Raw genomic sequence first — 16,918 nt, 5'->3', positions numbered from 1 at the left:
TGACCAGGGTGTAACAACTACTTGACAGCAGCTAACATTTGTCGAGAGCTTAACTCCCTGATCCTCTTCGGGTTCTTTCCGCTGGACCACATTGCTTCCATCTATCCAGTGTTTTTACGTCAGGGCTTTGAATGGTGATAACTGAAGCATTTTCTAGAACAGTGCTTCTCAGACCTCATGAATCACCTGGGGGGGCCCTTAAAATGAAGACTTTCCTTCAGTGGGTCTGGGGTGGAGCCTGAGATCCTGCTTTTCTGACAAGCTTCAAGGTGATTCCGATGCTGCTGGTTCTGAGACAGTATTTGAGGGCCAAGGGTCAGAGAGTGGGCCCCTGGGAGCACCCAGCTCCACCCCGCCCATTGAAATACTCCCACCTTCACACCCTCATTCTCAGGGCTTGTGTCTGGAGCTTGGAGCCATGGGAGAGGGTGAGGCTCCTGAAGGGGTCAGCCCAGAATTCTTCCTCCATCCACCTGGGATGACCTGCACCGAGGGGGACCGCATGGCCCCAGTGCTCTCTACAGGAAGTCCCCACTCCCTTGTCCAGGCAGCCATCCCAGTGGACTCAGTGCCTGGGGTAGGACCCAGGCTTTGTTGGCATGCAGTGAATATTTATCATTTTGAAAAATAACAGTCTGATATTCTGGTGAGAAAAACAGGCTCTCAAGAATACAAGAACAGGTCCCAAGGTTACTAGGAAATCAACCTTGGAAAATAAATTTTTGAATAAAACAGTGCTGATGGAGGGAAGAGATGATGGAGGGAGCTTATGTTTGTTGAAGACCTCCTCTTTGTGCTGGATCTAATGATTTGTTACCCCAAGTTAATTCTTATTTGCAAAAAGTGTTAGCTGTATGATCCATGCACTTCCTATACAGCTTCCCCATCAGTGCTCCTGGCACCCCATTGTCACTCCTCTGTGTGATCCTGCATCTCCCTAGTACTGCCTTCCCTGTCCACCCCGTTAGCCATACTCTCACGTGCTCTCCCCATTTTCTCTACTTCTTACTGGTCCCCCTACCAAGCTGAGGTGGTGTGAACCTGGAAGACCTGGGATTTAAACACATAAGGAAAATATGCTTATAGAGACAAAGCTAGGGCTGGCTTTTGTGTGGCAATCCCAGTTCTGCCACAGGGGGTTCTGTGGCTAGCTGCAGAAGTCCTGGTTTAGGGTTCTGTTTTGCTTTACAGCTGAAGACAGCAGTTATTTTCTAACCACCAGATTTATTCACACGAGAGACTACACTTCCCAGGCAGAAATCCTGGGATTTAGGTCTGATTCCGTTTTCCCATTGTCCCTTAGCCCTTCCCAAATCCCTTGTGCCTTCTGGACCAGTCCTCTCCCCAGGCAAGAGGTCCTTCTTTCACAACTGCTCCGAGGGGCCCCAGCCCTTTGCCACAGCTGCAGGTTGCGTTTCATTCCCATGCTGCTGAAATGAATCCAGTTGAGATGGGTTGTTAAAATATTCAGATGATCATGTGGCATTTTAAGGCTATCATTTGTGGTCCCTGCCAAAACTTTAAGGGAAGCAAGCCTTAACAGGGATGGTTACTTACATAGCAAGTTTCCAGGCATTGCTGGGGGTTGGGTTTGCTTTTGGTTTGTTTCTTCTAAGCTCTTTTTCTTTTTTTCACAATAAAAGTTTCTCCAGTACTCCCCTGCCCCCTTTTTAATTGCTTTTCTTTCAACCCCCAGGTTTTATTGGGGAGGGAGATTCTCATCAGGACCCCTCTTTAATCCTCCAGCTCAGCCTATTCAAAGTCTCTTTGAGCCTCACACATATTTGAATGATGAGAGAAATGAAGTTGGTGTATTTTAGACCCAAGCTTGTTGACATTTGTTCACTTCCCTTTCAGACTTCTCAGGAATGTTCAAGGTCATGATATCTCGGGATGAGATCCTGTTTGTATTTTTAAAAACAGAGACATTAAGTTAGCACATTTCAACCCAAAGCAATGGACAAGGTGCAAAACATTTTCTTCATTAGATATTCCTTTTAAAAATATGTCAAGTCTTAAAAGAATAAGCTGTCTAAGAAGTGAAGCTTGAGAATATATGATATACTTCTTGTTGACAGACTAAGCTTATGGAAACTAGTCAGGTAAAAGCAGTCAGAAATGATCAGTATATTAAACTGTGCCTTTGAATAAGTTGCCCAAGATCAAAGCTTCTTCATATTGCAGTGAGAAATATAGTTTGTTTATGCAACTGCACATCAAGAATTCAACCCCCAACTTTCTACTTTTAAATATAGAAATCTGCAGACCTAACCTAGAGGTAGTAATTAGTTTGATAAAGGGCTCAGAAATATCTGTCTTGCTCCACTTGTAGCTGTTGGCTTCCTGGGATATTGTTGTTGGAAGATTTGGGCAGTGTTGTCATTGCTCGGCTTGCAAGGGATGCAGGCTTTAAATGGCCTCAACACATTTTCACAGTATTATGTAAAACTCTAATATAGTGGGTTATTTTTTTTTTCCTTACATGTGACATGCTTCACCTTTTGGGTAAATCAAGACCTTGGTTACCTTCACTGTGCCATTCCCAATGAATCCAAGCCAACTCAGATCCACAGACAGTACAAAGCAGTGTCATAGGCACAGTGGGGGATATAGAGATGAATGATATTGTCCCTATTTCAAAAACCAAGTGAATAAGACAGGTGTGGATTTAAGTAACTGTAGACAAGTAAGAATTTAGTAAATGCTGGAATGAGGTCAGACTGTATCACAGGAGCCAGCTAGTGGGGGTTGGAATGTCAAGGATGTCTTGGAGAAGGGAGAAGTCTTTAAAGACTAGGTGAGATTTAATTGTTAGATAAGGTTTATTTTCATAGATTGGAGAATGAGTGAAGTTATAGTGGTATAGAGCCTATGTTGCTAAGTAAGTTGTGAAGGTCTCATTGCCCAAGTACAAAGGAAGGAATCTTAGTACAGTGCTCAGCATCGTGGGCACCACCTAGGCATATATAATTAAGTCTCTATTATTGTCAAAGTTTAGCTATGATCCAGTCTAGTTGAAAAGAGCTTATCCATGTGAAACAACCAACAATGACATTCATGTAGAATTCTAACTCTGTAGTACATATAATAAGTATACGAATTCAAAAAAGAATGTGGACTGGGATAACCAGGGAAGGCTTTCTAGGGGAGTTAGGTATTTGAGCAGGGTCTTAGAGCATGGGTGTGATTTGGAAACGCCAAAAGTGGTGGGAAAAGAGCATATCAAGATGGTGGACAGTATGTACAGTGGCACACTGTTGGAGAAGGCATTTGCATGTGGGCCGGTGGGGGATTAGAGCTGGAGAAGACATGGTGTGTTTGGAGAGCAGTGCAAGATTTGATAAGAGACCAGTTGTGGCAGGCCTTAAATGTCAGCCAGAGGAATTTGGGTCTGATCCAAGAGTTAAGAGGAAGTCAGTAAGCTCAGGCTCACACTGGTAAATAGGCTGCTGTCTCCATGCTCATGAGATACACTGAGGGGTGTGTTAAATCTTTCCAGCCTCTCTCAGTGATCGACCAAATCTCCAGCCCCTCCGGGAGGTTAACAAAAGCTCCCTAGTAGCAATCCACCAGCTCTGTCTGGCACTTGGAGGCCCCTGTTGCCTGCCTGGGCAGCTCGTGTTGGGAATAGAGATGCTGCTTGTGTGCATTTTAGACTTCATGGCTATTGTCTGTTCAACATTGCTAAGAAGACCGTAGAACCACAGCGTTTATAGCAGGAAAGGGAATTTAGAGATCATCTAATCCAGTGGAATCCTTTCTTCAAACAGAAGCTTAAGTGGAAGTTCAAGATGTTCAAGATAATAGAGATGGCAAATACGCTGCAAGTTGAGATGGGGCCCTGGAGGCCCACCCACATAGCTTCTGAGCCATTGGGAGCCCCAAAAGGGACTCCAAAGAGCACCCTGACTCCCTATTTCAAAACAGGGATCTAATCCAAACCACTCTCTGTAGACAGGAAAATAGACACAAGGGGGCAAGTGACTTCTTCCTACTTGACAGATGTGTCTGGCTCCAAGGATAGCCCAAATTAGGGATGTATTCAAGAAATAGCAAATTTGTTTTCTGCCTCTTGATTCTCTTGCTTCCTCTGCTGCAGCCTGATCATCCTCACAGAAAATACCACAACCCCAGGCCCTTGAGCTGTCCAAGGCCCTCTCTCAGGAGCTGCCCTCCTTGGATAGGGCACCATGCACTAGACCTTATTGCCATCAAAACTTTGCTATTCTAGTTCCCCTTTCCTCAGAAATCCACTCTCAGCTGGCTGACTGCCACTTGGTATGACCAACAAATCATGCTCACATGTTACCAAGTGCTAATGTATAAATAAGTTAATTCTTCTGGGTAGTACAACTGTTTTTCAGTAGTGATCTTCTGGAGGCAGTGCCTTTAACTCAAGTCAGTAACTTGGGGGCAGGCTTTCAGGCAGCACACAGACCTGGCGGGAGCACTTGTTGAGGCCTCACTTGGCTTCCTGCTTCTCTGTCCTCATACTGAGCTGACTTAGCCTTGGTGCATTTGTCCTATGTGGCCAGCTTCGGGCTGACCCTAGGAAGGCTTGTGGGGCACGTGGGCAGGTCTCACGTGAGTAGGCCAAGGGAGCGGATTTGAGAGAGACCCTCCGAAGCCTCACTGTCATCCTTCCCCTCAGCTGCCGGTGATGCCCAGGCTTCCTCAGCGACCGGACTGGCCTGCAGGCCTCTAGAAACAGCTTCCCATGCACGTTCAGGAGCTTATTCCCCCTTGAGCCGGAAGGGACCCTCACCAGCCCAAAGGCCCTGTGTTCCTGGGTGATCATAGGGAGGGTCACTTGGAGAGGCACTGGGTGAGTGGAAAAGCCTCTAGCTGTGAACGCACCTCCCTGAGGTTGAGGGAGGCAGGGTGCACTCGCGGGTAGTAGGTCTGGGTTCTGGCACCTGCTCAACTACTAACCAGTGATGTGTGGCCTTGAACTTCTTTGGGCTTCAGTTTTTTTTTTTTTTTTTTTTTTGAGGTACGCGGGCCTCTCACTGCTGTGGCCTCTCCCGTTGCGGAGCACAGGCTCCGGGCGCGCAGGCTCAGTGGCCATGGCTCACGGGCCCAGCCGCTCCGCGGCATGTGGGATCCTCCCAGACCGGGGCACGAACCCGTGTCCCCTGCATCGGCAGGTGGACTCTCAACCACTGCGCCACCAGGGAAGCCCTGGGCTTCAGTTTTTATCTGTAAAGTTGGAAGCTCCAAAATGTGCAATAGGTGAGGGTGGGGAAGGACATGGTGAGTAATGGGTATGCAGGTACAAAAGAGCTAAGCAAATACAGGGAATATTTATTGTCAGATAGCTAAGTCTTTGTCTGCACCATCGGCCATGTTGAAACAGCTGTGCTCAGAGCCTTGCTCTTCACAACACTGGTGACCAGGACACAGCACCAGAGTGCGTGGCTGCAAACCGAAATACCCTAATTGTTTGGCACAGGGTCTCACTTTTCATCTGATTGTGTTTGGGACACATGGATACAATTTGTCTAGAAAACCTTGGTTCTATTCTTGGTTTTTGCCCCGATCTTGGAGAGGTCACTTGAGCTATATGAGCTACCTTGTTGATTTATAAAAATGGGAATAATAATGCCTACTTTTCTTCTCTCTTAAGAATCTTTTAAAGATAAAATATTTTTCGAAGATTAAACTTTTAATAAAATGCCGTTGATGTTATTATTATTGCCAAGGCTAATTTCCAAGTGTGTGCTTCGCCAGGTTCACATTAGCAGAGTCCTGACTGTACTGTTAGAAATTCTCACCTGTGATCTACGTGCAGACTTCTCACTCAGCTTCTAGAAGTGTTCATTCACCTCACTTAATATATCCTTTTTTAATAATTCTAGGGAGAAAGTAAGGTTGAAAAGAAAGGGGACTTCTGTTAGCATTTTATATAATAACCGAAGCTATGTATCATCCAAGCCCCAAACTGTACAATAAAAGTTTTCTTGGATAATACTTTTCTCCCATAATTCCTAGCACATTGCTTATTAAGTTATTAACCAGCAATTCCTCTGGCAGCATATTAAACTTTACTTTTAAACAAGTCACAGAAGGGGGGAAACATGCATCTCTCATAAAAGGAATAAAAAACATACACCCTCTAAAACGGTTTCTTCAGGCTTTGAACAAATCCCAAGCCCCACACAAGGTCCCTTTTTCCTCATTCTGTACACATAACTTGAGTGTTAGTACATTAATGAGAAAAAGATGCCTAATAGAAAGATGGAAAAATATGAGGGCCTCTGGGGGTGTGGGAGGCTCCCTGGGGGTCCTCTGAAAAGGCAGGTGAGCTTTCATGGAGGGAAAGGCAAAGCCTTGGCATTGAGCTTGTGGGGTTCCTCTTGAGCAGCAGCACTCCCAGGGAAGCAGAGGCAGCTGTGGCTTCGACCTTGACCTAAGAAGTGCCCCAGGGCCTTGTGCAGACTGCCTGGGCCTTTGCGGAGTGCCGACCCAGAACCTTGGTAAAGTGGTTATGGCCCCCTGTTTTCACAGATTCCGTCCCCCAGGGACCAAAGCAGCCTTTCCAGGGGCGACCCCATGTGCTCTGTAGCACATGGCTGGACATTTGGTCCCTTTCTGGACAGACTCACAGCTCGTGGTCCCTTGCTCTGTGCATGACGACTTGGTAAGAATTCCTTACGAATTGGTCAACCACCAGAGCAGGGCACGAAGATGGCTTCACTTTAAAAGGAAAATCCAAGTAGGAGGGCTCTGGGGCAGCTTATACATGTGGGTGTGAGTATAAACACTTGCAACGCTCTAGACCAAGAATGGCTGGATGGAAGTTGGAACATAACCATAAAAAAGCAGCTCTGCCGTCACCCGCCTCCCCTCCCCCAGGGGAGGGCAAGGTAAACGAGCAGCCCCGGGTAGCCAGTCAGGGCCTGCGTGCTGCTGACAGCTGGCCCCTCATGCAGATCTGAATTCTGGATGTTACAGCGGGGGAAAATAACTTGTTTAAAAATATATATTCTGCAATTCATGACCATTTGCCATCTTGGTTTAAACAAATCCCTTATTGTTTCTCCAGGAATGCCGTATGATGTTTGCTTGGCTGGGGGCTGTGGTGAAAATGGAAGTCAGAAGGGAGAGAGGGGTTCTTTTTATTTAATTTACACTTCCACATTTATATGACTTAATGTAGCCTGCCTCAGAGAAGTACCTCCTGCCTCCTAACCACAGCAGCTCTTCCTTTTAAAACCAAATGTAGGGAGAGGCGGCGTCTGGTCTGCAGAGGGCTGCCCTCGTCGCAGAGTCTCAAACTGCCGAGGACTACAAAGGTGGCCAGCGGGATCTCTGGGAGACCAGAGGAAGGTCAAAAAAATATCCCGTCAGGTCAGCCATTCAGACTGTCCTCAGAGGCTGTTCTCTAATGGTTAGTCAGGGAAGGTTCATAGAGGACAGGCTTTGAAGTGAGTTTTAAATACAGGACACGGCGTGGCTGGACATGTGTCCAGTGGGGGACTGTGGCAGGGCGCGGGAACACGTTATAGACTGTTTCCCTCCTCCCTCTTCTACTACTTTTCTGCTCTCTTTACCCTTCTCTTCTTCCCCAACCCCCGGCCCGACATCTCACCTGCCTTCTCACCTACTTTCCCTCTCTTTTTTCTGGTTTTCTTCTTTCCAGCCTATTTCAGGCCCGGTGGTGGTCCCCGGGATATTGCTTCATTAACTCCACTGCTGGCTCCACGGTGAGAGGCTGCTCGTGCTTTGTACTCATTGCGGTGGAGACCAGAAGTGACCTGTGTAGGAGTGAGCCCACGTAGGAGCCCAGATTAGAGGAAGAGCCCACAATGGGCTGTGATAGGGCCCTGCCAGGACTCACGACCCAGAGTCATTCCAAGCCATCAAGCTGGCCAGCTGCACCTATTTGATTTTCTGGTCTTCATTCTTCCCGGCATGTGGCGAGCATGTTCCCACCTTTGTATCTTTGCTCCAGTGAACTCTCCTGCCTGGAATTCCTTCTTTCCATTCACTAGCCAAATCCTTCCATGTCTCCAGACCCCTCCTCCATGACATTCTGTAAAACTGTTTTTTGTGTGTTTTGTTTTTCTCCACATACCCCACCACCACCACCACACACACGCGCGCGCGCATGTGCGCGCAGCCATAAGCTCTTCAAGGCCAGAACCTTATCCCTTCCCTCCATTTCCGTTCCAAGTAGGATATCCCCCATGGTGCTTAGTAAAGGTTTCTAGGTTAATAAAGTTAAGCCATGAGTCTAATCAGGATTCTGCGGGAGTAATTCCCTGGAGACTGGAGTGACCTTAGACCCTGACTCTGTTGAAGTCCAGATATGGTCTCGGGACTTAGAGACCTTAGCAAACACTAGCAGCCTAAAGCCAGAACAGCTGTTTTCAGCCCACTGAGTATGGCGGTGAATTCTTCTGGAAGAGTTTTGTATGTCCAAAGTGAACTGTTTCTTCCAGGGAACCCACCAAGGCTTCATGCTAATGAGCAGGGATCCCAGCCTTCCAGCATGACTTGGATCGATGGGGTCCCACTAGGGCTTCAACCCTTTGGAGCTTTTGGAGCTCTTAAAGGTCACTCCTCAGCACTCCCATTTGGGGCATGTCACCCATCCGCTGTCGTTTCCTGCTGTCCCTCCCCTTCCACATCCCCTTTGCACATCTTGTTACTTTTCAAACATGTCACATGCTGTCATCTTTGGACATGGTGCTTCCTCTGCTGGGGTCATTCTGTCCACGGTCTGTCTCCCAGACTCCCCCTCATCCTCCAGCTTTGCCAAGGCACTTCTGGACTCACCTAGGCATTTCCCCCTTCCCCATCCTTAATTTTCACTCTGTCAACCCCTCCTTTGGGCACCCATCATACCATATGATTGGTTGTGTGTTTCTGTCACTAAACTAGTGGCTTTCAAGGTTTTCTGACAGCCATTCACAACAAGAAATACATTTTACAGATGACTTTGTACTGTGTGTGTATGTGTGTATATGTGTGTATATATACACATATATATACGTATATACACACATACACACACACACCTATGAAATCTTGTATAGTTTGATATTTTGCTGTCTATGTAACATATGAACAGTCTTCCAAAAAAAATGCAACAGACAGGGAATTTACTCAAGATTTATTAGAGTATTCAATTTTGGGAATGTTAGCATTTGACATATCCACCATCATTTTGGATATCAAGCATACCCCACTGATACCATTCAGTATAATAGAGGGTGACTTATAACCTGGAAAAGAAAAAGAAAGGAGTTAGACTAAATCAATCAATATTTTTACTTAAAATTATTACATTTTATAAATTATTTATATCAAAGATAATTTATTAAAAATTCTGGGCAAGGATTTTATAGAAATCTTGTGTATAACAAACAATTTAAGAGAATGATGCTTACCCTGACTGCTTTGATGTACTGGGATTATATTTTCTTCATCTCTCCCTCCTTCCCCTCCCTAGCTAACTCTCTCCTTCCTCCTCCATCCCCCCCTTCCTCTTCCTTCCTTTCTTTCTCTTATGCTGGTCACCACCTACTAGTTTATTTCATAACTAACAAAATGGGTCATAACCTACAGTTTGAAAAACACTATTCAGGACTCTAAGTTCCTTGAGGGCAGTGACTGTGTCACTGAAGCATTTCATCTTCATATTTCCATACCCTGGCACTATTCCTGGCTCTCAAGTTTCCTCTTAGTAAATGTTTTCTGAATGAATGGGCTGCAGTTAAAAAGCTCTGCAGCCACTGGGATTCCGGAAGGGACAGGAGAAGTGAATAATTTATCACAGACTTCCCAAGAGCTCCTGCTGTCCTCTAGACACTAGGGCCATTGTGGATGAGTCTGGGAAGCCTTCCTGTCTCTGCCCTGCCTTCTGCCTCTCCCAACTTCCAGGAGAGAGGGCAGGAGGTTTAATGAAGTTCAGAGATCAGGTTGTCAGGTGGGTGTTTGTCAAGGGACAAATGATAAGAAGAGTGGAAGAAAGAGTTTTAACAAGCCCTTCATTTCACTTTATATAGTAAACTTAGTCCTCGTAGTACCTGATTGCTGCTACTCCTTCTAAAACCACTATTATGCTGTTTTTCAGCCCATCTGTTAGACCCTGACCACTCCTGACTTTTTTCGAACACTCTAAATCTTTATTATACCATGCCGCATGCCAGGATTTTTCCATTTGGGGGAAGAAAAAAAATTCCCAAACCCACCAAAACCCTGTGGCTTGGTTTCCTGTCCAGCTGGCTTGCTCTTTCCCAGGATTTTATTCCCATCATCAAAGTGGCTTGACAGACCGAGAACAAACCTCTGGCTCACCCTGAACTCACAGTGTACCATTTCCAAGTCAGAACAAACATCAAGTAATAGGGAGAGAAAAAGAAAGAGAAAAAAAATTATTTTCCTGACTTAGAAGCCAGTTCAGAGTGAAGCCCAACTCTGATTCCAGACAGCGATGTTCTAAGGCTGAGGCTGAGGCTGAGGCTGTGGCTGTCCTCGAGGGTGGAGCCTCGAACAGTGGACTCCAGGCCAGAATTTCTCTCTGAGTCAGTTTCGAAGGAGAAGCCATGGATGGACTCCTTTGTAGCCCCAGATCCTCTCTGTTTCCTGGAATCAAGAGCAGCAGCCTTTGAGGGAGCCTCCCATGATCTCGTTAGACTACGTTAGACTTGGCCTAGAGCCTCACAGTTATGGGAGCAGTCAGAGTGGTCCCTGCGGTGTCCCAGGAGGCCTGCAAGGTCGGCAGCCTGTGCCAGGTCAAGAGAAGATGCAGAATGCTTCAGCCTGGCAGGGGGCTTTAAAGATTGCCAGCCTTTCCTCCCTATTCACTTAGAAATTAAAAAATATATATTAACCTAGCTAAAAATCTCATGGAAAGTAGACTTGAAACCCTGTAGGGTCAGGGGTAGGCGGGGAGACCCCTGAGTTCCTCCAGACTTGAAAGTCATACCAGTTTCCCAAAAACTTCCCTTTATGGTTCCGTATGGCTTCACCAGCAGAAAAACATCTAGGGTGAGAAGCTATGACTCTATGAGGCCAAATGGAGCAAGGAGCACACCAGGGAGCACCAGTTAGCACGGAGTATCCCACCTCCTGAAAGCCTGGCTTGCCTCACTCTTGTTTCCACCTTCTCAATACATTCTCTGTCTTCCCGGGCTGGTCTCTCCAGGTCCCTGGACAAGCCAAACTCATTTCTTCCTACATCTGTTGCCCCCTCTCAAAATCCCCTTCCTTGTCAACTTTGTCTATCTAAATTCTTCCCATCGTTCACAGTCCAGTTGGAATTACATCTTCATAAATCCATTTCCATGTCTCTAGTCCACCCTAATATGTTCTTTCCCTTAACTCCTTACATCCTGTCCCGAAGTTTGTCTTTGTTTCTGTCTCCATAATGAGACAAAACTCTCTGAGATCAGAAATCATTTCATGTGCATCTCTTCTCAGCACCTAGCTCAAAGCTGGATGCTCAGGAGGCCTTCCACCTGCTATCTGCAGACCATTTATTATTCAGCCCTGTGCTTCATGTCTGATAATTCATTAACCCCTGGCATTAGGTTTTCTTGCTTTCTTTCTTGAGTGACCATTTTTTTGGGGGGAGGGGAGGATATCCCACCTGTTAAACAGTGGAAATGCCAGAACTGGAAATATCATTAAAGAAGTTTTCATAGACTGTGGGCTTTTCAACTTCACAGGTCAAGTTATGGACTGACCTGGGGAAAATTGGATAAAGACAAAAGATAAGGGTAACATTTGGGGAGGGGGAATTCCAAATAGATCAAAGTGTTAACAAGAACAAAAAAAGGAACTGTAAAGTACTAGAAGAAAATATGGGAAAATTAAAAAATATATATCTGTATTTATGTTGGAGAAGGGTTAGAGTGTTAGTATGACATAAAATCCAGAAGGCATAGATAAAAATATTGATATATTTGACTGCATAAAACTAAACATTTTTGAATTGCAAAAAAATATTATAGATAAAGTTAAAAGACAGATGATAAACTGCAAAAACATATTTGCAACACATGTGACAAAGGGCAGATTTCCTTAATATACGAAGAGCTCCTACAAATCAATAAGGAAAAGACCAATAACATAATGGACAGGAGATTTGATTATAGTTCACAGAAAAGGAAATTCATATGAGAAGCATGTGAAGGGATGGTCAACCTCACTTATAATAAAATAATTGTGACTTAAAACAATGAGATACTGTTTTTCACTTATCTTGGCAACGGTCTAAAAGTTTAATTACTGTGTTGGTCAGGTTGTTGGTGGGTGGGATTCTTACACACTGTTGGTGAAAGTATAAATAGGTACAGTCTCTTTGGTGAGCATCTTATCAAAATCAAGCAAAATTTTAAATGTGCAAATATCTTGATCCAGCATTCAGCTTTTAGGGATTTCTCTTTTGAGTACTCATTCACATGCATAAAACTCATGTACATATATCTTTATTGCAGCGTTGTTTTCAGCAAAGTATCTTTAACAATCTGAATTATTTCAGTAGGGGACAGGTACATCCATGAAATGGAGCAGTTCACAACCATTTAACAAATAAGGCGAGGGCTTCCCTGGTGGCGCAGTGGTTGAGAGTCCGCCTGCCGATGCAGGGGACACGGGTTCATGCCCCAGTCCAGGAAGATCCCACATGCCGCGGAGCGGCTAGGCCCGTGAGCCATGGCCGCTGAGCCTGCGCGTCCAGAGCCTGTGCTCCGCAATGAGAGAGGCCACAACAGCGAGAGGCCTGCGTACCGCAAAAAAAAAAAAAAAAAAAAAAAAAAAAAGAGTTAAACAAATAAGGCAAATCTCTGTTTTTAATAGAATGATATATCTAAAATATATTAGCGGGAAAAAAAGTAATACTCAGAACTTAGTATGTAGTAAACCACTACTTATATAAAAATAAACAAGTGGGTAGCTATAGATAGCTGCTTGTAAATGAATAGAATGTGTCTGGCAGGGTATACTGTAGAAAGTAGTAATAGCGGTTGCCTCAGGGGAATAGAACATGTGGGTAGATGGTGGAGGCATGGAAAAGGAACTTTATTTTTACTGCATACCCTTTTGTACTGTTTGAATTATTTTTATACCATGTGCATGTGTTACCTGTTTTTTAAAACTAATTTTTTAAAATAGCCAGGCGTAGGTATGAAATTAGGCCAAATGTGAGGTATACACATAAACTAGTAGTTATGTCGGGGAGCAAGCAAATACTGTAGGTGAAGCAAGTCAGTGGGACAGAAGTGAGGCAGGTCACCAATGGGGAGACCTTGAAACAAGACAGTTTTAACTTAAAAGTGTCTGATTTGCTTTTCATACAAATCACGCATATCCCTAGGATATGGGCAGTTCAGGACAGAGTGTGTATAAACTTTAGGGAAATGGTAAAACTGTTAATTTACAGGGAGTGAGAAGGATGGATTGAGGTATCAAGCCAGATGGAAATATACTAACCAGAACTTGTGCCCTTCCCTCATCTGAGGTGGGAGGCAGGGGAGCAGGGCAGGGAATGTACCACACCAATGCTGACAGTGACTCACCGTGAGGTGAGGTGATTAAGGTGTCAGTTGTACACGTCAGGAATCTGATTCAGGTCACAGAGATACTAAGTGGCAAAGCCAGCATTCAAACCCAGATCTGTCCCTACTGTTTCTGTCCCTATTGTTTCTACTGCTTGCCCTGAGTTCTTAGTGCACCAAGGAGGTTTGGGCCCTTTTCATGGTCAATATGAACTGAGGCTCAGAGCCGGGGGCTTTCAGTGCTGTACTCAAAAGAAGGTCTTCATTCTTTTTTATCTAGACCCCCTAAATCGGAGCCCACTTCCTTTTTCCAGCGTGTGGTTCAAAGCGTAAAAAAGAGCTGCTCCATTTATTGAAAGAAGAAAAAAATCTCATTTATCGGGAAAGGAATGTCTGTTGCAGCGTTTGTTAATGCTTTTCGCATGTTTGTTTTTTCAGCTGGTTATTTTAAGTCCGTAAATATGGTTTATCATATGTGAGTGCAATTCTCCTCCGAAATGCTAAATCAGTGATATTCATAACCAATGATTTTCCCCCTAAATTTGTCCAGTTCAGAGGAAGATAACAGAAAATGGTGTCGTATTCCCCCTACCCCCTTGTTTCCAAATAACTGGGATCAGATATTGGTTGTCGTCTGTTTTCAGTTGATTTTCTTTGGAGCCAGAGCATAGAGTTTTCTCTGTTTCATACACTCACAGCCCCAACCTCCACCATATGCACTAGGATTTCATTTTCTCACTTGACTTGCTCGTGTGTTCTCACCATTGGTGACTGTCCATCATTTTTAGCATTCATTACAACTCTCTCACGTGCCTGGTAGAAAATACCCATTTTCTCTTTTCTGTGACTCAGGCTTCAGAGAGAGAAAATATCGATTTATTTTCTGTTCTTTTCTTTTCTAGGCAAAATCCATGTTTGGTGACCAGAGCTGTGTATATTGATATTCTCTTCCTGTTGACTTGCTGTCTTGACAAACCCTCAAAAGACAACCGGCCAGGTATGAGTCATATTTGTATCATATTTTGGAATGATTACAGGTCTTTGAAATGTAGGGAGGGTTTTGAGCGGCTCTACCACGCACTCCCCCACCTTCTACTTTTGCAGGACTAACCACATATCAAAATTAAACATAGTGTCATATGGTTTCCTCATAGAAGCTTCCCAAGGAAACTTGTCCTTGTTTAGTTGCAAGTTTGTTTTCTATTTGGTCATTCAGGGAAGAGTCTGGACTCTACTCGATACCCTCTGTATTTCTGAGACCTTGGCTCTTTCCTATTTCATACATTTTCTTTGAAAGGTCATCATTTTCAATAACTCAGAGTTCATTCTGTTCCATTTTGTGGAGATAGCCGAGTGGATTCATTTGATGCTGGAGCCTGGATATTTGAGACTCAGTCTCAAATCCACCCCTCGCTACCTTGAGCTCTGACTTTATACGTGTTCCTTGGTGTCATGTATGTTTCCTGGTATGGGCCCCAGATCCACATGCAATTGTTCTATTTTCATCATGATTCACAAAGTGGTTTTCTTAAAAGGGAGAGGGGCAGCTCCAAATAAAAAAATGTTTTGATGTGTTTATATAAGAGGCCTCAGGAAGTGCTGTACATGAGTTCCAGGCCACAGACTGAAACTGATTTTCATCAACACAAACTGGAATGCAGGGTAATGAGCCTGCAACTGGTTAAAATCAGCCTCTTCTAATTGATTAGGCCTGTCTAAAGGAGGCTACAATTACAAAGTCAGATTCTGAGTACAAGCAGGCCAGGCCTTTCCTCTGTTACGTTTAGTCTGTCAATGATTTGTTGTCTTCAGTAAATATATTCAGGCTGTCAGAGTCCAGCTCTGTCCATATGGAACCCTGTTCCCAAATTCAAACCAATTTAAAATGCTTTGGGGGGGAGGTGCGAAGCTGCCTCACTCGTATCAATGCATATTAGCCCACAAGGCCCCTGTGGCCATGCAGAGGTAATAAGAACACACCTGGACTTTGATCAGCTCCACGTCCCTGCATAGGGGTAGCTGTTGCATCCTTTTGGTAGAAGAGGATCATATAGTTTTATGGCTGTGAAACGCTTCTAGTTTATACCTCTTATCCCAGCATAATTATTAATAGTGCCCCTTTTACTCTTGAAAGTGTCCAGGTTTGCACAATAAATCACAGGTCACCCAAGCTATAAGGGACCTCAGGGTTGCGTCCACTTTATTTTACACTTGAGTTAACTGGGGTCTAGAGATATTATATAAAGAGATTATGAATCAGGTGTTACCAAGTAAATCATGTGGGGTTTCTACCATTTTTGTATTTCAGTTCCAAATTTCATGTCGCTTAGTAATACTTCTCTGCTTAATGTCTAGAGAGCCTTGTCCGTGAAAGAGTGGCTCACTACTTACAAATCCATTCACTGGGTTCCTATCATAGTTGTGTGGTTGACTATAATCATTAGGTTTCTCTGAACTAAGTGTTTCTTGGTGTATTTGTACCATTATTTCTTGTCTGGAAGGGTTTAACACTTGAATGTTGTAAAATACCCTTCTTTCTTCTCCAATTTCCTGTCCTTTACTGATGAGCTAGGTTCCTCCATGAAGATGACTTCGGCCTTTTGGAATCATCCTTTCCACAAACTCTTGCATTATTTAGCATTTGTGCCCCAATTAAATGTGATCACAAGCTGTTGTTTATTACTCAACAGTATTTCACTTGCATCAATGTATTATACCTCTTAGAGTCATTACTTTGCAGAGTAAGATATGCAAGGGGTGGGGTACTTTTACTCTTTTTCTAACATGACAGCTATAGCTCTAAATATTTAATCCTGTACTCTCCAGTATGGCAGTCACTAACCACATGCGGCTCTTGAACAACTGAGATATGGCTGATCGAAGTTGAGGTGTTCTGTGAGAATAAAATACACACCAAATTTCGAAGACTTAGTATAAAAAAAGGTTAAATTTCTCAATAATTTTTACATTGATTACACATTGGAATGATAATATTTTTGATATATTTGTTTAAATTAAAAGTATTATTAGGGCTTCCCTGGTGGCGCAGTGGTTGAGAGTCCGCCTGCCGATGCAGGGGACACGGGTTCGTGCCCCGGTCCGGGAGGATCCCACATGCCGCAGAGCGGCTGGGCCCATGAGCCATGGCCGCTGAGCCTGTGTGTCCGGAGCCTGTGCTCTGCAACGGGAGAGGCTACAGCAGTGAGAGGCCCGCGTACAGCAAAAAAAAAAAAAAAAAAAAAAAAGTATTATTAAAGTTAATTTCATCTGTTTCTTTTTAAAATGTGGCTATCAGAAAATCAAAAATTACATATATGGCTCATATATTCCTATTGGACAAGCACTGATTTTTTCCAGTCCTTTGGGAATTGCCCTCGTAAGCCACAGGATATATATATGTGTGTCTTCTG

At 44.2% G+C, this 16,918-nt stretch overlaps 1 protein-coding gene across 1 annotated transcript in view; it reads left to right on the top strand.

Annotated features, from left to right (window-relative positions):
* Nucleotides 1–16,918, top strand: part of THADA (THADA armadillo repeat containing) — a 317,064-nt gene that overhangs the window by 225,404 nt on the left and 74,742 nt on the right. Inside the window, exon 31 of the mRNA XM_082643116.1 lies at nucleotides 14,411–14,505. Coding sequence (XP_082499242.1) covers nucleotides 14,411–14,505 — 95 coding nt within the window. The remainder of the gene's footprint in view (nucleotides 1–14,410; nucleotides 14,506–16,918) is intronic.

The sequence above is a fragment of the Mesoplodon mirus genome, assembly GCF_964341445.2.
Source record: "Mesoplodon mirus genome assembly, chromosome: 14".
Lineage (NCBI taxonomy): Eukaryota > Metazoa > Chordata > Mammalia > Artiodactyla > Ziphiidae > Mesoplodon > Mesoplodon mirus.
The sequence above is the reverse complement of the archived record's forward strand: the minus strand, read 5'-3'. Positions and strand labels throughout refer to the sequence as shown.